The 23,583-nt window shown below is 41.9% G+C and overlaps 1 protein-coding gene and 1 long non-coding RNA gene across 2 annotated transcripts; both read left to right on the plus strand.

Annotated features, from left to right (window-relative positions):
- The first annotated feature begins 897 nt into the window (after positions 1-897).
- On the plus strand, positions 898-22,801 carry c8h1orf198 (chromosome 8 C1orf198 homolog). Its single transcript, XM_055639267.1, has 4 exons — positions 898-1,306; positions 9,337-9,387; positions 12,110-12,697; positions 21,294-22,801. The coding sequence occupies exons 1-4, from the start codon at positions 977-979 to the stop codon at positions 21,348-21,350; spliced, it is 1,026 nt and encodes a 341-aa protein (XP_055495242.1). The 5' UTR covers positions 898-976; the 3' UTR covers positions 21,351-22,801.
- On the plus strand, positions 12,708-18,952 carry LOC129699456 (uncharacterized). The gene is made up of 2 exons (XR_008723849.1): positions 12,708-13,141; positions 18,751-18,952. It is a non-coding gene; the product is annotated as an uncharacterized LOC129699456 (long non-coding RNA).
- Positions 22,802-23,583: the final 782 nt, after the last annotated feature.

The following is a 23,583-nucleotide window of genomic DNA, read 5'->3' on the forward strand; positions in this document are numbered from 1 at the left end:
AGTCTGAGTGTTCAGTGAAAGTGCTGGAGAAGCCCCAGTGAGTATGGCAACAAGTCATTCAATGCGAGGATGTAGAAACAGACAACTGCGGTCACAGAGAGTGGTGAATCTCTGGAACGCTCACAGAGGGTAGTTGAGGCCAGTTCATTGGCTATATTTAAGAGGGAGTTAGATGTGGCCCTTGTGGCTAAGGGGATCAGGGGGTATGGAGAGAAGGCAGGTACGGGATACTGAGTTGGATGATCAGCCATGATCATATTGAATGGCGGTGCAGGCTCGAAGGGCCGTATGGCCTACTCCCGCACCTAATTTCTATGTTTCTAAGAAGGGTCTCGACCTGAAACGTCACTTATTCCTTTTCTCCATAGATGCTGCCTGACCCGTTGAATTAATCCGGCATTTTGCGTCTATCTTCAGTGTAAGCCAGCATCTGCAGTTCAAGAGTTCAAAATTGAAAATTTTATGTCATATGTCTCAGAAAGAATGAAATTCTTACTAACAGCAACACAACAGAATATGTAAACATAGTGCATTGTAAACAATATAATAAACAAAAAAAAATTGTTTAGTGTGTGTAGGAAAAATACATAATCCTTCCTACACAAAGAATTACAGATACAGATACAGACACAGAATCCTGGAGTAACTCAGCGGGACCCACTCGTCCCGGAACGCTACCCATCAATGTACTCCAGAAAAAAGGAGTCGGCGACGTTTCGGGTCGCTTAATCCTTGTTCTCCAGAGATGCTGCCTGACCGTTGGGTTAGTGCAGCGCTTTGTTTGTGTCTGTTCCCTGAAATGTCTTTGCTGCCGGAGCCGCCCTTTGTTACCCAGCGCCGCCGCCGCCCGCGTGACGCCACGGAGAGCTGCGTGGCTGCGGAGGAAGGCGCGTGCGCAGAGCGGCGACGCTGAGCTGCTCGAACCAAAGATCGTATAGCAGACCTTTGGCTCGAACGTCCTCCCCAACGGTCAGCGATGGCGTCGGCGGTGGTCGCCGTGGCCGGAGATCAGCGGTCAGCGATGGCGGGCACGGGCGGGCTGGAGCAGAAGAAGTTCGAGTACTTCTCCTCCATCAGCCCAATGGCGAGGAAGATCATGCTGGAGAAGCAGAAGATCCGGGAGAAGTACGGGCCGCGCTGGGACAGCCTGGATCCCCGGGAGCAGGAGGAGATCATCGACTGCTGCATGGTGGAGCCGCAGGTCCGCGGCCGCTACAGCCGGCACCGGGTGTCGCGGGAGGAGGCGGCCAGCTACCCCCGCCTGCAGCTGCAGACTGGACAGAAGATCGTGCACTTCGGGGAGGAGGTGAGGCTGAGGGGAGAAGGGATGTTGCCCCGTTCGCGTCTCACTCGCCTCCCAAGTCCATCTACCCCGTCCCTGCCTACCTTCCCCGCCCCTCCCACGTCTACCCAACCCCGTCCTTCCATGACCTGTCTACCCCCCTCTTCGGTCTTCCCCGTCCTGTCTACCTCCCCTCCTCCCCGTCCTGTCTACCCCCCTCCTCCCCTCCTCCCCGTCCTGTCTACCCTCTACTCCCCGTCCATCGACTCTCCCAGTGTCCGTCCCAGACCTCGTTCCCCGTCCCCTGAAACAGGCAGAAAGGCTGGGGATTGGGGCCGCTGACACACCGGCCCTTGGCCGCGGTGGGTGTGCCGGGCATCGAGCCCCAGCCCGCAGTATGTCAGGAATGCCGGCCACTATGAAGCCACTGTGGCTTTCCCGCTCCCCTTCCCCCCCCCCCCCCCCCCCCCCCAGAATAGTGGTATATTGTAAGTAACACTTTAAATAAGCCTGGGATAACCTGTGAAAATTACCATGACGACCAAACGAAAGTTGCTGCGAAGGCCATTCGGTCCATCCTGTTCATGCCGGCCAATGTACTTAGTTTCCTGCCTCCCCTTCCGGACTCCAGTTATTACCCGGGCGTACTGGAGGGCAAAGTGTTGGAGACAGAAATCCCCGTCACCGTTAGAAGCAGGGGTCTCCGGACTCCAACATACAGTTTGGGGGTGGGATGGGAACGACCAGTTCTGTTTTTGTCCTTTTGAAAGATAATTTAGAACTATGTTTCCGAGACATTGACTGGGTAGACATGGATATTTCCCCTCACCTGTCCAGGCTAAATCACTCACTCCACAGTTATCCTTTGTTCCAAAGAAAACAACCCTCTCTGTACTGTACACTGACAATGACAATTAAAATTGAATCTGAATCTGAATCTGACCCCATTCTTGCCATTCTCCGAATAGTAATTCTTCAACCCAGGTAACGTAGTCGTAAAACTCCTCTGCGATGATATAACATATCTAGAGACGTGTTAATGGGTGGCACTCCTAATGGAGTTAATTTAATGGACTGTGGGTTAATGGATACAATGGGTGGAGGGCTAAATGGAAGGTATTGCGGAGCAAGTGGTCGCTCTTGGGGAATGTATTAAGATTTCTGAAGAGATCTAGAGGAGAGTAGATAATACATATAATCCAGTTAAAATAGTAAATAATTCCCTAAATACCAAAGTTCAGGATTGCATACTGAATGCAAAAAATGAGAAAGGTTTAGCATGATTCATGCTGAAGACATTGGAATTATGTTTAAAGTCTCTACCATGAAGGATATATACTACTTCCCATTTCAAGGACAGCACAGCATGGGTGTTTTGTAACGTGAGCACTCATGGGCATGGAATATTTTTCATCTTCGCCCAAATTACTTGCAGAAGAGTAAATAGGGCAAGGGGAAGATATAAACCAGTTCTGTAAATGGTAAGGAAAAAATCTTCATTTTCAGAAATTGATGAGGCAGAATCAGGGCGATTGGGCAGTTCCCTGATTAAGACATGTACGCTGCATAAGAAACAAGGCATGAGTGTTGGAAACACAAATTCCATTTAAAGTGAATGACGTAGAAATAGCAGAACTATTCTGTGCGTTTTAGACAGTTAAATATTTCAGGCATTTGAAATATTGGGATTCTAAGCTGCAGTATTTTAAAAATAACTCAGCGAGGCAGTAGAAGCGACATGGGCTGTTCAGGAAATACATAAGATGTAGGACTCCAGTTTGATTTGCTTGCTGCTTGATGCTCTTGGGAGCCAAGACTTATAAATAATCATGATCAGGAATCAAGTCACAAAATAATGTGATCAAGCTGGGGGGAATGGAATGACTTCCATAATGGACTTGGACAAGAGTTCAACATCAGTATCATTTAAATTAATAAGCGATCAGGCCAAACTAGCTTTGGAGATATAACAGGCCAGCGTACAGCAAATCCTGCACATAGATAGTGACTGTAATTTGACTGAATTTAATATTAGACTTGAGAAGGAAATGTTCAAAATCAACCAAATTGCACCTTGATTGGATGCTTTCTGTGGTGCATCTATATAAAGTGGGAAGAGTCATTTGAGATGCAGAATTTCCTTAGTCTTCTGAGTAGGTAGAGGAGTCTGTTTTCTTGGCCTCAATGTCAATATGATTGAACTAGGACAAATTGTTGGTGATATTTACTTCTGCAGTTCCTTGTTTCTACTACTTGCTACATATGACCTCTTCCTAGAAAAATCCATGCTGTTTGATTCCCAATATCTTCAGCATGAATCATAGCTAAACCTTTCTCATATGATATGAAAGATGATGCATCCAAGATATTTTCCTTTTAGGCTGTAGGCCGAGCATCAAAAATGTGTCTAGAAATCAACCTTCGTGACCCATATCTCGGAACTACATTAAATTTTGCACAGATTTAGATAAAATATAATTTAGAAGCAAGTCATAACTCGTCAGTGCCAAAAGTTGTACATTAATTAAACTAATTAGAAAATGAGACCGAAAAAGTAAGCGGCATCTAGTGTCCAATGCCCATATTACACCATGGGGAGCCTATTTCCATGTTGCAGTCTATTTAAACCCTATTATTATACTATATACAGTGGCTTGCAAAAGTATTCATAACCCTTGAACTTTTCCACATTTTGTCACGTTACAACCACAAACGTAAATGTATTTTATTGGGAGTTTATGTGATAGACCAACACAAGTGGCGCATAATTGTGAAGTGGAAGGAAAATGATACATGGTTTTCAAATTTTTTTACAAATAAAAAACTGAAAAGTGTGGCATTCAAATCTATTCAGCCCCCTTTACTCTGATACCCCTAAATAAAATCCAGTGCAACCAATTGTCTTCAGAAGTCACCTAATTAGTAAATAGAGTCCACGTGTGTAATCTAATCTCAGTATAAATACAGCTGTTCTGTGAAGGCCTCAGAGGTTTGTTAGAGAACATTAGTGAACAAACATCATCATGAAGCCCAAGGAACACACCAGACAGGTCAGGGATAAAGTTGTGGAGAAGTTTAAAGCAGGGTTAGGTTATAAAAAAATATCCCAAGCTTTGAACATCTCACGGAGCACTGTTCAATCCATCATCCGAAAATGGAAAGAGTATGGCACAACTGCAAACCTACCAAGACATGGCCGTCTACCTAAACTGACAGGCCGGGCAAGGAGAGCATTGATCAGAGAAGCAGCCAAGAGGCCCACCATGGTAACTCTGGAGGAGCTGCAGAGATCCACAGCTCAGGTGGGAGAATCTGTCCACAGGACAACTATTAATCGTGCACTCCACAAATCACGCCTTTATGGAAGAGTGGCAAGAAGAAAGCCATTGTTGAAAAAAAGCCATAAGAAGTCCCATTTGCAGTTTGCTACAAGCCATGTGGGGGACACAGCAAACATGTGGAGGAAGGTGCTCTGGTCAGATGAGACCAAAATTGAAGTTTTTGGCCTAAATGCAAAATGCTATGTGTGGCGGAAAACTAACACTGCACATCAATCTGAACACACCATCCCCACTGTGAAACATGGCCGTGGCAGCATCATGCTGTGGGGATGCTTTTCTTCAGCAGGGGGACAGGGAAGCTGGTCAGAGTTGATGGGAAGATGGATGGAGCCAAATACAGGGCAATCTTGGAAGAAAACCTGTTAAAGTCTGCAAAAGACTTGAGACTGGGGCGGAGGTTCACCTTCCAGCAGGACAACGACCCTAAACATACAGCCAGAGCTACAATGGAATGGTTTAGATCAAAGCATATTCGTATATTAGAATGGCCCAGTCAAAGTCCAGACCTAAATCCAATTGAGAATCTCTGGCAAGACTTGAAAAATGTTGTTCACAGATGCGCTCCATCCAATCTGACTGAGCTTGAGCTATTTTGCAAAGAAGAATGGGCAAAAATTTCAATCTCTAGATGTGCAAAGCTGGTAGAGACATACCCCAAAAGACTTGCAGCTGTAATTGCAGCGAAAGGTGGTTCTACAATGTATTGACTCAGGGGTGCTGAATACCACACTTTTCAGTTTTTTATTTGTAAAAAAATTTGAAAACCATGTATCATTTTCCTTCCACTTCACAATTATGCACCACTTTGTGTTGGTCTATCGCATAAAATCCCAATAAAATACATTTACGTTTGTGGTTGTAACGTGACAAAATCATACCGTCCCTGTCCGATGAGTGCTGACCTTTTTCTCTCTTTCTCCCTCTCCCCCTCTCTTACCCCCCCCCCCCATCTTGGGACCCTCTCCACTGATTCCCATTTCCGCCTCTATTCAGTCCTCACTGACATCCCCTGTGCTCCCCTCCCCCACCCCCCCATCTATTCATCCTGCACTCATCTCCCTATCCACCTCGCATTGATTCTGCTGCTCTCCCCGCCCCATCCATCCTACACTGATCCCCCAATTCATCCTGTACTCACCCCCTTTCCCATCCATCCTGCATTGCCTCCACCCATTCATCCTGTACTGATCCCCTCATTCATGCTGTACTGATTACCCCAATCCATCCTGTACTGATGCCCCCGTCAATCCCGTACTGATCCACCCCATTCAACCCCACTGACATTCCCCGCGCTCTCCCCTCACAATTTTACCTATACCAACCAACACGCATTAATTCCCCTGCCTCAATCCATCCATCCCGCACCTTGCCTTCTCACCCCCCCCCCGCCATCTATCCATCCCGCACTGATTCACAGCCCCGATCCTACTGTGCTGGAAATGTCTTCAGAGCGAAAATTGACTATGTTTGATAATAGAATGCAATCAAATGTGTTTTAAATCCCAATCTCCTTAACATCATCCATTCACCGAGTAGTGAGACCCCGGAGATAGTGGTCTCCCTCAACGCCGAAAAAGCTTTCGACAGGGTCAAGTGGAGGTACCTATATGAGGCGATGGACAGGTTTGTCCTCGGTAACAGTTTTATTCTTTGGGTCAGTCTATTATACTCGTCCCCGGTGGCCTCAGTACAAACAAACGGCACACTGTCGCCCTACTTCCCCCTTCAGAGAGGAACCAGACAGGGTTGCCCGTTATCAACACTTCTGTTTGCTGTCGCGCTAGAACTCTTAGCAGTCTGTTTACACTCAGAGAAGGGCTTTAAAGGTATTACACGGTTCGACACAACTCATAAAGTCTCATTGTATGCGGATGACCTGCTGCTGTACATCTCGAACCCAGTCAGCTCTCTCCCTGTGATTACGAATATTTTAGAATGGTTTGGCGCATATTCTGGTTATAAACTTAATTACCAAAAGAGTGAGCTATTACTGATTAACTCATTGGCTAAGCAGCTCCCTCGCTCTTTAACCTCATTCAAATGGGCAGAAGACGGGTTTCGCTACCTCGGCGTCTTTATCACAACACCCTTATCTGATATGTTCCGCACAAACTTTCTGCCTCTGGTTGAGAAAGCTGAAAGAGATTTTGACCGCTGGTCAGTTTTACCGCTATCCCTCGTGGGCCGGATAAATCTGGTCAAGATGGTCGTCCTACCCAAATTCCTGTATCTTTTCCAGCACGTCCCTATACTTATCACTAAATCTTTTTTTGATAAATTAGAAAGGACAATATCTAACTTTTTATGGGGTAGCAAACCGGCTAGAATCCGAAAGGCGATACTGCAGTCTCCTAAGAATGACGGCGGTTTGGCACTTCCTGACTTTAGGCGATACTATTGGGCAGCTAACTTGCAAAAACTCCTGTATTAGATGAATGATGATTGCGACCACCTACCAACCTGGGTACTCATGGAAAAGGCAAGTTCACATCTCCCGTTGCGGTCTGTCCTATGCTCCCAACTCCCCCTTCCTATAACATCTGTGGGTGCAGGCCCAATTGCGTCCCTATCGCTCAAGATATGGAGTCAACTCAGGAAAAACTTCGGTTTACAATGCCCTTCCATCTTGACCCCACTGCTTAAAAACCACATCTTTAAACCTTCAAGTACAGACCACGCATTCAAAACCTGGCATAGCAATGGTATCAGTAGTATCAAAAACCTATACAAGGATGGCATCTTTTCGCCTTTTGCGGAGCTCTCGTCCAACTATAGCCTCCCAAACTCCCACCTTTTTCGTTTTTTCCAGATTAGGGATTTTGTGAAGAAGACATTCCCCCATTGCCCAAATCGCCCCCCTGAAACCCTGACCGATACCATCTTAGCTCTAGATCCCAACCGAAAGAAATGCATCTCTGTTTTGTATAACTTGTTAGGGTCGGCTATATTGAAACCTCATACCTCATTAAAAGCTGCGTGGGAGGGTGAGCTGAATACGAAACTAACAGACCAGCAATGGGACTCTGCCTTGGACTTGACCCATTCTTCCTCCATATGTGCCCGTCATGGCCTAATCCAATGCAAAGTCCTTCACAAAGTCCACTACACAAATGCAAGATTATCTAGAATTTACCCCGCTGTTAGGGACACCTACAACAGATGTAATCAATCTCCTGCCAACCATAGCCATATGTTTTGGTCTTGCCCTAAGATAGCAGCCTTTTGGAGGAGTGCTTTCGACTTGATAAGCAAAGCCTACGGCCAAACTATTCCTCCAAACCCACTGTCAGCCATTTTCGGTACCCCTCCCAACACCAACCTCTCTGTTGTGGTGAAAAGGGTTCTAGCTTTTACAACCTTATTAGCCCGGAGACTGATCTTGCTTAACTGGAGGCTCACCTGTCCCCCGACACACACCCGCTGGATTAAGGAGGTGCTTTACAATTTAAAGCTTGAGAAAATTAGGTTCTCTCTCAAAGGCTCTACCAAGACATTCCCAGATACATGGAACCCTTTCTTGGAACTTGTTAACTCTCTCAACTTGTCCCCGGAGTCGGAAGAGGACTGAGTGCTCTCCACCATTGTTCTGCTCTACGGCAGCTGCTCTCCCTTTAACCCCCCTCCCCACACTTATTTATTTAATTACTTACTTATTTACTGTTATTAGTGACCCCCTTTTTTTTCTTTTTTTTTTAGTACTTTTTGTTTCGTTTATCTTACCATATTTGTGTGGATGTGTATGTATGTGAGTGTTGTTTGTCCCCGTTTGGTTCCGACCTGATTCAGGTGGGTAAGGGTAAGGGCTTTGAGGGTCGCTTACATACTGTTGCACAATTATGCCTTGACTGTCACTGTCTGTTATCATTGTATGTATGCGAATTGCTTTGAAATTCAAATAAAAAGATTTAAATCAAATCCCAATGTTGTTATTTGTTTTAATCCATGAAGATGGATTAATTAAATTGTGAACACGTGAAACATTAAAACCGCAGTGTTCGATTGTCACTGCTACCGTTGACACATTATTACAGAATTCATTTTAACAGCAAATCAATGCTCTTAATATGGAGTATCAGTACTGTGGTTATTTAATGAGCAACATTCACAACTATACGTTGGATTTATCCAGGTTTTACTTCTACAGTCCGTCATATATATCACATATTTGGTCAGGAGATATTTCAGTTGAAATTTTAACGTTAATTCTGAAGTGGAAATGATGGAAACAGCGTTTATCAATAATTTACAAAAAAATCTGTGCCATACAAACTGGGTATCTTCATTGCTGTTCACAACACATACATTTAATCTGAATGTCCAGTAATGTGGCGTTTTGACACCTTTAAACATATTACCAAAATAACAGTTGCTGCAGTTATGTTCTTTGGCCATCTCTTGTCAGTTAGTGTAATGTCAGATGGGTATAGTCGGGTTTGGTCAATTTGCATCGGACCTCAATATCAAACGTGCATTGATTGGACAATTACTACGCTGAAAATTGGACGTTTTTGTCATATTTAAAGAAAATGTGCAGGTTTTGTTCTTGACGAGTTTCAGGTATGATTTATATAATACTTTTACACAATATGTTAAAAATTCAGGTAGTTCCGTGAGTTGGGTCACGAACTTGAACGAAAAAGCTCCTCGGCCCACAGCCTATTTGTATCTTGTAGAATAACAAATATACTTAATTTGTTTATTTTTCAATCTTAGGATATTACTTGGCAAGATGAACACTCGGCTCCATTCTCTTGGGAAACCAAGGTATGCTCAATCTTTCTTCCTCGGCAATGTTAGTCACTTATGTCATTGCATAAAAAAATGTTTTAACAATATTTTGTTCTAAAATTATAAAATCACATGCACAATGAACAATTTGAAGATTTTATGTTTTTTGCCTTTTAAGTGAGGGGCAAAATTCGTATCTTGTGTTTAGAAAAAAAGACACAATAGTAAAACATGACAATCTGCTATCTGATTGTTCAGCATCTAGTTCATTCACTCCTGATTTCCACATCTTCTGACATATCAGAGGTCCTTGGAAATTCACCATGTTCACAAAACTGTATTATACAGTAGTTATGCTATAATAAGACCTTAAGACATAGGACCATTGAGTCTGCTCTGCCATTCGATTTTGATTGATCTATTTTTCCCTCTCAACCCCATTCTCCTGCCTTCTCCACAACCTATGACGTCCATACTAATCAAGAACCTATCAATCTCCGCATTAAAAATACCCAATAATTTGACCTCCATCGCCATCTGTGACAATGAATTCCCTGATTCAACACCCTCTGGCTAAAGAAATTCCTCCTCATCTCCATTCGAAATGTACCATTTTTTATTCTGAGGCTATGCCTTATGGTCCTAACGTTCCCGTTGCTGGAAACATCTTCTCCACATCAGCTCCATCTAGGTATTTTATTATTTGGTAGGTTTCAGTGAGATCCCCCATCTTTCTAAACTCCAGGAAGTACAGGCCTATAACCTTAAAAAGAACTTTGTACGTTACCGCTGGCAACATCTTCCCATCTCCTCCCCTTTCGGCTTTCCGCAGCGACCATAAATCCCTGGCCAATTCGTCCCTTCCCACCCAAACCACCCCCTCCCCTGGTACTTTCCCTTACAACCGCAGGAAATGCTACACTTGTCTCTTTACCTCCCCACATGACTCCATCCAATGACCCAAGCAGTCTTTCCAGGTGAGGCAGAGGTTCACCTGCACCTCCTCCCTCCAACCTCATCTATTGCATCCGCTGCTCTAGGTGTCAACTGATCTACATCGGTGAGACCAAGCGCAGGCTTGGCGATCGCTTCGCCCAACACCTCCGCACCGTTCGCATTAACCAACCTGATCTCCCGGTGACTAAGCACTTCAACTCCCCCTCCCATTCCGAATCCGACCTTTCTGTCCTGGGCCTCCTCCATGGCCAGAGTGAGTCCCACCACAAATTGAAGGAGCAGCATCTCATATTTCGCTTTCGGGTAGTTTATACCCCAGCGGTATGAACATTGACTTCTCCAATTTCAGATAGTTCTTGTTTTCTCCCTCCTTCGCCTCCCATTCCCAGCTCTCCCACAGCCCACTGTCTCCGCCTCTTCCTTTCTTCTCTCCCCCCCACACATCAGTCTGAAGAAGGGTCTCGATCCGAAATGTCACCAGTTCCTTCGCTCCATAGATGCTGCCTCACACGCTGAGTTTCTCCAGCATTTTTGTCTACCTTTGATTTTTCCAGCATCTGCAATTCTTTCTTAAACATTGTACGTTAACCCAATCATCCCCAGGATCAATCTCGTCAGCCTCTGGACCCTCTCCAATGACAGCACATCTTCCCTCCGATATGGGGTCCAAAACATGCTCACAATATTCAAAATCTGGCCTGACCAGTGCCACATATAGCCTAAGCATTACATCCTTGCTTTTATATTCTAGTCCACTCAAAATGAATATTAACATTGCATTTGCCTTCCACACTACTGACTCATCCTGCAAATTACATTTTGGGCAATCATGCACCAGCATCAAATAAGATCAAATAGAACAAGTTGTCCTACAACTTTAGGCTGTGCACGCCATACAAAACAAGAAGAAGACTCTTCTTGCATCACTGATTTTTGAATCCTGTCCACATTTAGAAAATAGTCTAATCGTTTCCTCCTTCTACCAAAGTGCATGACAACACACTTTGCTACGCAGTTAATGCTTGAATTAGGGGGGTTTTAGCTACAAGGAGAGGCAATGGAATATTTTCTCGGAAGGTTGTAGGGACACTTGATAGAATTATATAAAATTAGGTAGACAGAGACAGTCAGAACCTATTTCCCAGGATGGAAATATCAAATACTAGAGGGCACAGATTTAAGGTGAGGGTAAAATTTAGAGGTGATATGCGGTTTGTCACCACAGAGGGTGGTGCGTGTCTGGAATACACAGCTGGGGATGGTGGTGGAGGCAGATACGATAGTGACATTTAAAAAACTTTTGGATAAGCACATGGTTATGCAGGGAATGGCGAATATGGATTACGTGCAGATAGATAAGAGTTGTTCTTGGCATCATGTTCACCACAGATATTGTGAGTTGAATGGCCTGTTCCTCTGTTTTACTGTTCAATATTCAAACAGTTTGATTATGTTATCAGTGATCTATCTCAAATGGCTTATATGAAATGGGTTTGAGATAATAAAAAAGAGAGACAGAGAGAGAAAAAGCAAGCAAGCAAGGGAAGAAAAATACACACTAGATGTGAAATACCCTGTTGACCTGAGTGTCCTTCCACTTGAAATTGGAGGACATAAGAAATATTTGTTTAGTCCATATGTTTCATCTTCAATCCTGCTCTTCCAAGCAGCTACTAGTGAAAAATACATGAGAAGACAAAAATATTTTGGTCAATGTACTGTTCTCAGTATACATTAAATGAAATGTACTTTTCACCAGACTCACCTTCCTTCAGTTCAACTAATTTTTTAATAATTTCAGAGTCAAATGGAATTCAGCTTTGCCTGCACTCCTGCTGCAGAACCAGTGGTTTCTGCACAGAGTGAACACCGACAGCCAGTCAAGATATCCCAAGGAAATCACCAACATAAAACATCCCAGGGAAGTCAGCCAATCAAACAACCGCAAAATGGAAAGGTACCAAGTACGGATTGTCCAGCACAGGTCAAAAAGGAAGAGTCATCGTCCTTCTGGAAACTGAGTACAGAAAGATCTAAGATGGAAGGTGATCAATCTGATTACCAGTATGTAACTCCAAGTCAGATCAAGTCAATGGAGAAAGGAGAAAAGCCAGTTCCTTCCTACTTGAGACAAGAGTCTTCAAAGGAGAAGGATGAAAATAAATCTGAGAAACCTTGGACGAAGAAACAGGAACGAATAATCAACACCAATGTCTCATCCGTGTTCATTGACAGGCCGCGTGCAAGCCAGCCTTCACTTAGCGTACGTGAAGATGTTTTGGCCCCTGGCCAAACTGAGAAATCTCCAGATAAAAAGAATGTTGCAAAGGAATCGGAGGATGAAGAGAGGGATGACTCCTGTGCATCCGATACACCATTTTTCTCACAGGTACACAGTATGGTATAATGTGGGTTGCAGTGACTTTGTAATAACTATAATGGTATAACTGCATCCATAGAGTATCAGAGTGAATGGTATTATTTTGCTTTAAATTAATTTTTAATAATATATTACTATACAAACCTATTTCAAGCACAAATCAAAAAATGTTTCGGAGTGGGTAATACTGATATTCTTTTGAATAATTTCTTCCTTCTGGATCAAGAAAAATATTTAGTGCATCCAAAAAGATTGGGAGTTGGAACAGGAATAAATATGGGGAAGGCAAGCATGGCAGCATGGTGGCGGACTGGTAAAGTTTCTGCCTTACAGTGCCAGAGACCCGGGCTCGATCCTGACAATGCATGCTCTATATATGGAGTTTGTACATTCTCCCTGTGACGGTTTTTCTCCGGGTGCTCCGGTTTCCTCCAACACTCCAAAGACGCAGAGGTTTGTAGATTAATTTGTTTGGTATAATTGTATATTATTCCTAGTGTGTGAAGGTTAGTGCAAATGTGCGGGATCGCTGTTCGGCGCAGACTCAGTGAGCCGAACGGCCTGTTTCCGCGCTGTATCTCTAAACTAAAACTAGTGTTAGGTGTTTATTGCAAACCTGTGGTAAGTTTATAAATTTCATTTATCTTAAAATAATTTAAAACTAGTTGCTGTCTTCAAGTTTCGACAGGGACCTTTAATAGAAAAGGCCATAGAATCAGACAATATGTAAATTGGCCATTTGGCTCACCACCTCCACACTAACCAGTGGATATAACAATTACAGCACGGAAACAGGCCATCTCGGCCCTACAAGTCCGTGCCGAACAACTTTTTTCCCTTAGTCCCACCTGCCTGCACTCATACCATAACCCTCCTTCTCATCCATATGCTTATCCAATTTATTTTTAAATGATACCAACAAACCTGCCTCCACCACTTCCACTGGAAGCTCATTCCACACCGCTACCACTCTCTGAGTAAAGAAGTTCCCCCTCATGTTACCCCTAAACTTCTGTCCCTTAATTCTGAAGTCATGTCCTCTTGTTTAAATCTCTGTACTCTCTCTATTTTGTTGACATCCTTCCTATAATTGAGCAACCAAAATTGTACACCATACTCCAGATTTGGTCTCACCAATGCCTTGTACAATTTTAACATTACATCCCAGCTTCTATACTCAATGCTCTGATTTATAAAGGCTAGCATACCAAAAGCTTTCTTTACCACCCTATCTATATGAGATTCCACCTTCAAGGAACTATGCACGGTTATTCCCAGATCCCTCTGTTCAACTGTATTCTTTAATTCCCTGCCATTTACCATGTACGTCCTATTTTGATTTGTCCTGCCAAGGTGTAGCACCTCACATTTATCAGCATTAAACTCCATCTGCCATCTTTCAGCCCATTCTTCCAAATGGCCTAAATCACTCTGTAGACTTTGGAAATCCTCTTCATTATCCACAACACCCCCTATCTTGGTATCATCTGCATACTTACTAATCCAATTTACCACACCATCATCCAGATCATTGATGTACATGACAAACAACAAAGGACCCAACACCGATCCCTGAGGCACCCCACTAGTCACCTGCCTCCAACCCGACAAACAACCATCCACCATTACCCTCTGGCTTCTCCCATTCAGCCACTGTTGAATCCATCTTGCTACTCCTGCATTTATACCCAACAGTTGAACCTTCTTAACCAATCTTCCATGAGGAACCTTGTCAAATGCCTTACTAAAGTCCATATAGACAACATCCACTGCTTTACCCTCGTCAATTTCCCTAGTAACCTCTTCAAAAAATTCAAGAAGATTAGTCAAACATGACCTTCCAGGCACAAATCCATGCTGACTGTTCCTAATCAGACCCTGTTTATCCAGATGCTTATATATATTATCGCTAAGTATCTTTTAATTTAATTTGCCCACCACTGAAGTCAAACTAACAGGCCTATAATTGCTAGGTTTACTCTTAGAACCCTTTTTAAACAATGGAACAACATGCGCAGTACGCCAATCCTCGGGGACTATTCCCGTTTCTAATGACATTTGAAATATTTCTGTCATAGCCCTGGCAATTTCTACACTAACTTCCCTCAATGTCCTAGGGAATATCCTGTCAGGACCTGGAGACTTATCCACTTTTATATTTTTCAAAAGTGTCAGTACAGGTGCACAACCTTTTATCCGAAAGCCTTGGGACCAGAGACCTTTCGTAATTCAGAATTTGTCGGTCTTCGGAATGGAAATTTTTTTGCGTAGATTTTAATGGCTGGCTCAGTGGTAGAGTGCTCGGCTCATATCCGCAAGGTCGCGAGTTTGCGCCTTGATCCCGGCAGAAGAAGTTGGAGCGGGGCTGGGCTGGGCTGCTGCTGGCTGTGGGTCTCTGGGATCTCTGTGCTTGCGGTGGGCCTGGTGGTCGACGTCCAATTGGTCCTGACGTCTCCGGTGACTGCACTGACCTGCAGCCATCGTCGTCGTGAAGACAGTACAAAGCCCCCACGCCGGTGCAATGAGCGGGGAGCTGGAGAGGGGAGGGAAGGGGTCACACACATGGCCAGGAAGCAGAGGGGTGTAGGTGGGGTGAAACTGAAGGGAGCGACAATCTGCTGCTGCCTGCACGCCGAGTTAAAAAGTTCCCACGCAAGACTCACGGTACACTGTGTATCGTGTCTACCGTGGGAACTTTTTAACTCAGCGGGCAGGTAGCAGCAGATTGTCAATTATTAACCCTCCCGCGCAATATACCCTCACCTCTTTTATGAATGGGGATTTAGTTCTGTCACCTCTGCGGGCCGCCCTCGGTGAACGTTTTCAAGGACCTTTCTTCAAGGACCGAAAAAATGGCCGCTATTCGGAGGTTTTCGTTATTTGGATCGTCGGATAAAAGGTTGTGCACCTGTACTTCTTTTACTTTGAAACTCATAGTATCCATAGCCACTCTACTAGTTTCCATTACCTCACATAATTCAATAGCCTTCTCCTTGGTGAAGACCGACGAAAATAAATTGTTCAATATCTCCCCCATCTCTTTTGGCTCTGCAGATAGCTGTCCACTCTGTCTCTCCAATGGACCAATTTTATCCCTCGTTATCCTTTTGCTATTAATATAGCTGTAGAAACCCTTTGGATTTACTTTCACCTTACTTGCCAAAGCAACCTCATGTCTTTTAGCTTTTCTAATTTCTTTCTTAAGATTCTTTTTACATTCCTTATACTCCTCAAACACCTCATTTACTTCATGCTGCCTATAATTATTGTAGATCTCCCTCTTTTTCCGAACAAGATGTCCAATTTCCCTTGAAAACCAGGGCTCTTTCCACTTTTTACTGATTCCTTTCAACCGAGCAGGAACATAAAGATTCTGTACTCTTAAAATTTCCCCTTTAAATGTCCTCCATTTCTCTTCTACATCCTTCCCATAAAACAAAATGTCCCAGTTCACTCCCTTCAAATCATTTCGCATCTCATCAAAGTTAGCCTTTCTCCAATCAAAAATCTCAACCCTCCATATATCCCTCCATATTAAACACACCTTTCAGCATCTGACTCACTGCGTTCTACACCTAGGTGATTCAGGTGTTCATGGAGACACATCTTAAATGCTGTCTGTGACTGCTTCCACCATTCTCTCTAGGAGTACATTCCAGTTACTTGCTACTCTTTGGGTGAAAAACATCCCCCGCCAATCCCCTCAAAATCTCTAACTCCCTAGTTACCCTAAATCATAGCTGCCAAGTAGTACGTATTTTCCATATTTTGTACGGAAATGCGACAAGAATGCGGAAATACAAATTCAAAAAGCCATCTCGTCTCTTAAAACTGGTAAAGCACCAGGCCCACATGGACTTCCAAGTGAATTATACAAGAATTTAATGATACTCTGACAATGTATATATAGAATGTATAGACAAGCACAATCGGACGGCGCCCTACCACCAATACTAACTGAAGCAACAATTACAGTGATTCATAAGAAAGGAAAAGATGCTCAAGAAGTAAGTTCATACCGTCCGATCTCACTGCTCAATATAGATTGCAAGTTATTTGCTAAAATCTTAGCCAATAGATTAAGCCCATTAAAAAGTAAATTAATACACAAAGATCAAACGGGGTTCATACCTAATAGACAATCTACCTTTAACTTGAGACGTCTGTTTAATATTGTAATGAGTCGAGTCAAACACATATCGAAATACAACACATGTTTATTAAATCTACCTACAGAATCTACCTACAGAATCCTACAGCATCGAACTGCAGGACATTACATTTCCCAGCAGCTACTCATACTGACTGGCGTAGGCAAGCTCTTGTTAATATAAAATGCATATTAGGCGGAGTTACTACTAACAAGCACTACAATTGGCTAGTAGGAAATAACCAATCTACAAATATGTACACAAAAAGAGAAGGAAACAACGACTTGGCTATATTAACACTTGACGCGGAAAAAACATTTGACCAGATTGAATGGCCTTACTTATTCGAGCTCCTCAAGAGATTTAGCTTTGAATACAATTTTTTTGGAATGGATTAAGCTTCTGTATAAAAATCTAACAGCACGAACTCTCACAAACCAAACAATCTCATCTCCCTTAATTTGTTCTGGGGAACGAAACAGGGCTGCCCCCTATTAGCATTAATATTTGCCCTTGCTATAGAACCTCTTGCTCAGAGTATTCGATTAGATCCCCGTATTCATGGTTACAACACAAAAGAGACTACAAATAAAATATCTTTGTACGCGGATGATATTCTCCTGTACATAACGGAACCTCAAACCACTATTCCAGTGATACTGGAAAAAATTAACCTGTTTAGTACATTTTCAGGCTACAGTATTAACTGGAATAAAAGTATACTGTTGCCAGTTCATACCATCCCCACAGATACATTGAAGAATTTTCCTTTCAGAGTAACAACAGATAAATTTACCTATCTAGGGATTGAGGTTACAAAGCTTTACTCTTCCCTTCTACAGGCCAATTTCCTTACTCGGAAGAGTGAATTCCATTAAAATGATCTTACCCCAGTTACTATATCCAATTCAGAACATTCCTATTTCTCTTACAACATTTTTTTTAAAGAGATTAGATTCGATAATAATTACTTGTGGAATTACAAAACTCATAAGACAAACAAAAATCAGCTCTACAAATCAAAAACTAAGGGTGGGCTTGCTCTTCCAAATGTCAGATTATATTACTGGACCTCTGCCATCAAGTCCTTTGATTTCTCGCTTGACACCTCAAACATCCCTCTGAATTGGCTAAAAATAGAACAAGAAGATTGCCACCCATACTCAATAGGTACCATCCTACTAGCTCCTACTTTAATTGATAAATCATATTATGGATTTAATCTTGTTATACACAAGTTGATGGATACGTATATGGAAGCAAATCAGAACCCATTTTGAACTTAAACCTACATCTCTCGCTTTGCCCATAGCAAACAAACCCACATTCAAACCATATATTTTAGATAAGACTTTCTCTACATGGAATGAATTAGGAATGCACAGTGTCAGAGACCTATATATCGATGGTACGTTTGCCACCTTTACACAGCTACGAAAGAAATTTGAACTCCCAAATAGTAACTTTTTCAGATACTTGCAAATCAGGGATTATATACGAAAGCATCTGTCGGGATTTGAAGTTGAGAGGCAGTCTCAAATAGATGACTGCCTTAAAACATCACCATATAAAGACAAATTCATCTCCTATATGTATGATGTCCTTCTATCAATAATCTCTCCATCCTCTAGCAAGTATAAGATCAATTGGGAAAAATACATAAATGTGCAAATACCAGATGAAATATGGGAGGAAAGCCTCAAACTTACACATAGGTGCCCAAACAATGCTAGACACTGCCTCATACAGTTCATAATTATACATAGACTTCACTACTACAAGGCAAAAATATACAGTATATATCCAAATGTTTCTCCTACTTGTGATAAATGTAATTCCTCAGATGCTAATCTTTTTCATAACTTTGCATCGTGCCCTAAACTCACCTCTTTCTGTTCTGATATATTTAAGAATATCCCAGATGGGTGACGTTTTGGGTTGAGACCCTTCATCGGACCCTCCATAGATCCAGCCTGACCTGCTGAGTTCTCCAGCACTTTGTTTTGCTCTTAAATTAAATCCGTGGTCCGCTGAAGAAACAACTCGATAGACCACTCTGGAAGTGCAAATGTTCCTGTATACTTCATATTGTAGAACACATCCTAATAAACCTTGAATGAATTGATGGGGTTAGATTATTTTTTTAATCTGTTGTCTAGAATTAATCGATATCCACCCTATGTACCTTATATCAGCTTTATTGTACGAAACGTTCATAAATGCAGCATCGCAGATGTTGTTTACAATTGTCCATAGTGTTTACGGGTGTGTGTTTTCAATAGCTACTGTTTCCAACTCCGACCATATGTCACATCTGTTCAGATTTACATATAAATAGAAGTCCCGCTGTCCCATGCCTCCAGGTTTAAACAGAGCGCTGTCAGTTTAACACGTGGGAATTTAAACGAAGAGCTGTCGGCTGCAGCGCTATGGGAATGTAGCGCTACCGGCTGGAGCGCTATGAGCTTTAAGCATAGCGCTATGGGCTTTACACATAGCGCCATGGCCACAGTGCTATGGGTCACAGACTGTTCGGGAAAATTCTTGTATAACAATGAGTCTTTGGAATTCTCTTTCTCAGTGGAAGTTGAGCCTTTCATTATTTTTCAGGCAGTGGTAGAATTCTGGATAAGCCCGACGCGGCTTTAAGTGGCCTTGCTAGTCTATCATTCAGTCAATGAGCTGTAGATGTGGACGCCATGACGGTAATTGCGAGTACATTAAGATGGCACGAATAATTACCCATGACGTACTACTGCTATGATCTTTGGTCAGGGCTTCACGGGCGCTCCCGCGTGTTACGTACCACGTGGCGTGGTGGATGCAAAGCAGTTGCGAGCCGAGGGATGAGACGCAACAGGATTAGAAAGATTAGGGATTAAAAATGCAAAATGGCTTCTACATCATCATCTGGTGCTAAAAGCAGGAAGCAGCCGTTCAAAGAGCAGTATACAAAGAGATGGCAATGAATGCACTATCAAGTAAAGTGCATAGAAGCCATGTCAATTGGTAGCAAAGTTATGCATTCTTGTACTCTTACATGGGTATGACCGCACATAAACAACTTTTTTTTCAGCAAAATGGCACCGTGTAAAAATACCGATTTCCTCAGCAAAATACTGATTTTCAAGTATAGATTACTGAAATGCTCTGGCAAAACTTGGCAGCTCTGCTAAACAAGGGTTCTCTAGTTTTATTCGCCTCTTGTAAGAGGTTAAGGTTCCTGCAGTCTCCCCTATGTATACCCCTCTTAACTTTATAAACCCAAAATCATGTCCTTTCTTAACTTGCTCGATTCCAGGGACAACTGGCCTATCCTCTCCAGTCTCTCCTCCTAAAAACGGTACATCCCGGGCAATATCCAGACATATCTCCTCTGCACCCACTCCAGTACTCTCGTAGGCCAGTTATGCATTCCTGATATTCCTATCTACCGTGTTTTGGCACGTACTTTAAAAAAAAAAACTGCACATTCTCTTTAGATCTAGTTCTATATTTATCATTGTGTTTGGGTTTTTTTGTACTACCTAATGTACTGGTGTATGGTATGATTTTCTGGATAAACCAATACATTATTGCATAGTTGGTTCATTGTTGTTGATCTCTGTGACAATAATAAACCAATTGCTGTGCAATAACATTTATTTTATTTATGATTTACGGTGCAATAATTCCTAATATCCCTGGGAAAGGTAGTGATGAGTTGCCACCTGTAACTATTGTAGTATATGTGGAGAAGTTGCCATATTATTGAAATCCACGGTCCAAGCCTGAAGAAAGGTCTCGACCCGAAACGCAACCCATTCCTTCTCTCCAGAGATGCTGAGTCTCGCTGAGTTACTCCAGCATTTTGTGTCTTATCTTTAGTTTAAATCAGCATCTGCAGTTCCTTCATACACTGAGATCCAGGAGTTGGACTGATGGATGCTGAATGACAATTATATCTCCAAAATTAAAGGTGATGTTCCCATGCACCTATGCTGCAATACTTTAAGATTGTGGATTTGAGAAGTTCTGCCAAAATAGCTTTGAGTAATTGAACCAGTTTTCTTGGTGGGAGAGAATGAAAGTTTAGGATATCTCTCAAACTACTTTGCCTGAGGCAGTTCGGAGAAGATTCATTAGGCTGATTCCTGGAATGAAGAGGTTGTCATATTGTAAAAGGAGTCCAAAAGAATGAGAGGTATACCTCTTGAAATATAATTGATTCCAATGCAGCTAGACAGAGTAGATATTCAGAGGACATGGAGGGTGGGGAGCATCTAGAATTCAGTGCATAATTTCAGAATGCCGAATTCCTTGCATAAGATGGAGGTAAGAAGGTATTCCTTCATACAGTCATCAATCTTTGGAGTTCTCGATGCAAGATACCTGGGAAAGCCAAATCATTGAATATATTTAAAACCAAGATGGATATGGTTCTAGAACATTTTTTTTGTATTCTCTTCCTATAGATCAATATGGGCAATTCCATTCGAAAAACAGGCTTTGACTTCTTGGACAATTGGTAATCTTCCTACTTGCTTCAGAATTCTTAACAGCCAAAGAAAAACAGTCCAACTACAAGCATGGATCACACTTGGATTAAACTGTTGCTCAAATACTCCAGTTCATCATTAAAACTAACACTAACATTTTTACATTGTGCTCTTCGCAGTATGTATGAAATGGGTTGACTTTCTATAAATAGGAAATGTCCTTGGATTATAGGCAAATAGTAACATTGAACATAATCTGTTTACCTTCTAATATCCTAATGCATGGCACATATACATTTCAAGTCAGAACTCTGAATTCGAGGGAGAATTCTGCAGGTAACTATTCCATCAGTTCTCATGCAAATGACATTGCTTTAGATAATTGTCTCAGCTCCCAAGGAAACCTGGATCACAGCAGATAATAAATGGACGTTATGGCACATACAGGTAGTGATATCAAATTCAAAGCTAACTTAAGTTATATGCAAGGCAACTGCCGTCTTTTCCTAATTAAATGAAATCTACATTATTCCAGCAGATGAGTTTTTGACATTTGTTCTTGCTGCAACACACTTACTGTATTAGTTTTACCATATTGGATTCCAAAGTGTAAACATTTCACTGAAGTGATTAGTGAAAGAATTACTGTAGGAGGAATAATGGTATTTGACTGGATTCAAGACTGGCGATGAAAATCTCAAAGCAGCAGCTGGAACCTTAAAATGTTATAAAGTGTTTTCTTTTGAAAATGGATATGAAACAAATTGCTCAGTAAAAATGGACTGTCTCTTTATGTATAAATATTAACCTTTACCTTTATTTGTGTCAAGCACGATTAGCTGGAAGCTGTATGATGAGAAGACTTGCTGGTTCCAAATGTAGTTTAGATTGTTAAATTATATAACTTGAAAAATCAATTTAATAGTAAAATTGGTTCATTGTTTAAAAATCCTTGCAGATTAAAAAAAACTGCAGTTATGTTTGATTCATTTTATAGCTGTTTTTCATTGAAACAAAATACATTTTCTCTGCAGAGAGACTCACTCTTTGGACATACTCATAATAGAATTACCATATTCACAAAGATATGCAATAAAAGTAAAATCCCAATTTCAAAATCCCAATCCCCTTTCAGTGTGACATCAATAAAATTTAAACTTTGTTTGATAACATTTGAAATGGGAGCCAGTAAACAGTTCACTTGTTAAATTCTCTTCCATCTGATGACAAAACCTGTTTACATATAATTTAAAATGTCCTGTGCTTATACCTAAATGTATATATAATGTATTATATTGTTTTTATACTTCATACTTGTAGATGCTGTAGACTATATCTGTCATTTATCATCATGTAGCAGTCTTCTCTAAAGATTGACCATTGTAAAGGCTGTCAGTTGTTCACAATTCTGCAATTTTCAGCTGGCTTAATGTTTTCGTTCAGATTGAATTGCATTAAATTAAAGGCCCAACTATTGTCTTATGCTTTACTGAAATGAACTGCATTTGTTTTCATAACAACACCCAGTACATTGCTGTGCCATAACCCCAGTTGTGGATTGAATTAAAACATGGGCTTTGCTTTGTATTTTGTGGAATAGAGATGTTGCTGGCAAGGGTAACGGCTGTCGCTCATACATAATTGCTTTGCCCTCATTAGGTCCATAGTGTCACCACTTTTAATAAAGTTCAATCAAGTTTATAAGACATGAGCTGTTGTGGACAGTCACAAAAATTCCAAATTCCACTTTATATTCTGCAAAGCGCCATCTTATTTAATTTTTCTATACTATATATATATGGAATTCTTTTCATTTTAAACCAATTTACAAACTTTAAGCCAAATGCAGTTTCCGTTACTTTGCTCTCCTTGTCTTCCTTCTTACTGGAGCATGCTGGTCATAAACTCTCTTCAGATGACCTTTAAACAATTCCCACATGTCATGTGTGGACTTGCCCAATAACAATTGCTCCCAATTTACTCTCTATAACTCCTGCCTAATGATGCCTGTAATCTTCCTTACCTCAATTTAGGACCGTCCCCCAAGGTCCAAATTTATCCATATAACTTAAATGTTATGGAGTTGTGATCACTGTTGGTAAAATACTATTCCACTGAAACCAGGCAATTGTTACCATTCAAGGCCCAGTATGGTCCTACCCAAAGATCTTATAGCAGAGCTATAAGATCTTTGGTCCTACCCATGTTGGATTATTCACACACTATTTCAGGAAATGCCTGATCAAATATGGATGCACATAACAAA

Source organism: Leucoraja erinacea, chromosome 8 (genome assembly GCF_028641065.1).
Source record: "Leucoraja erinacea ecotype New England chromosome 8, Leri_hhj_1, whole genome shotgun sequence".
Lineage (NCBI taxonomy): Eukaryota > Metazoa > Chordata > Chondrichthyes > Rajiformes > Rajidae > Leucoraja > Leucoraja erinaceus.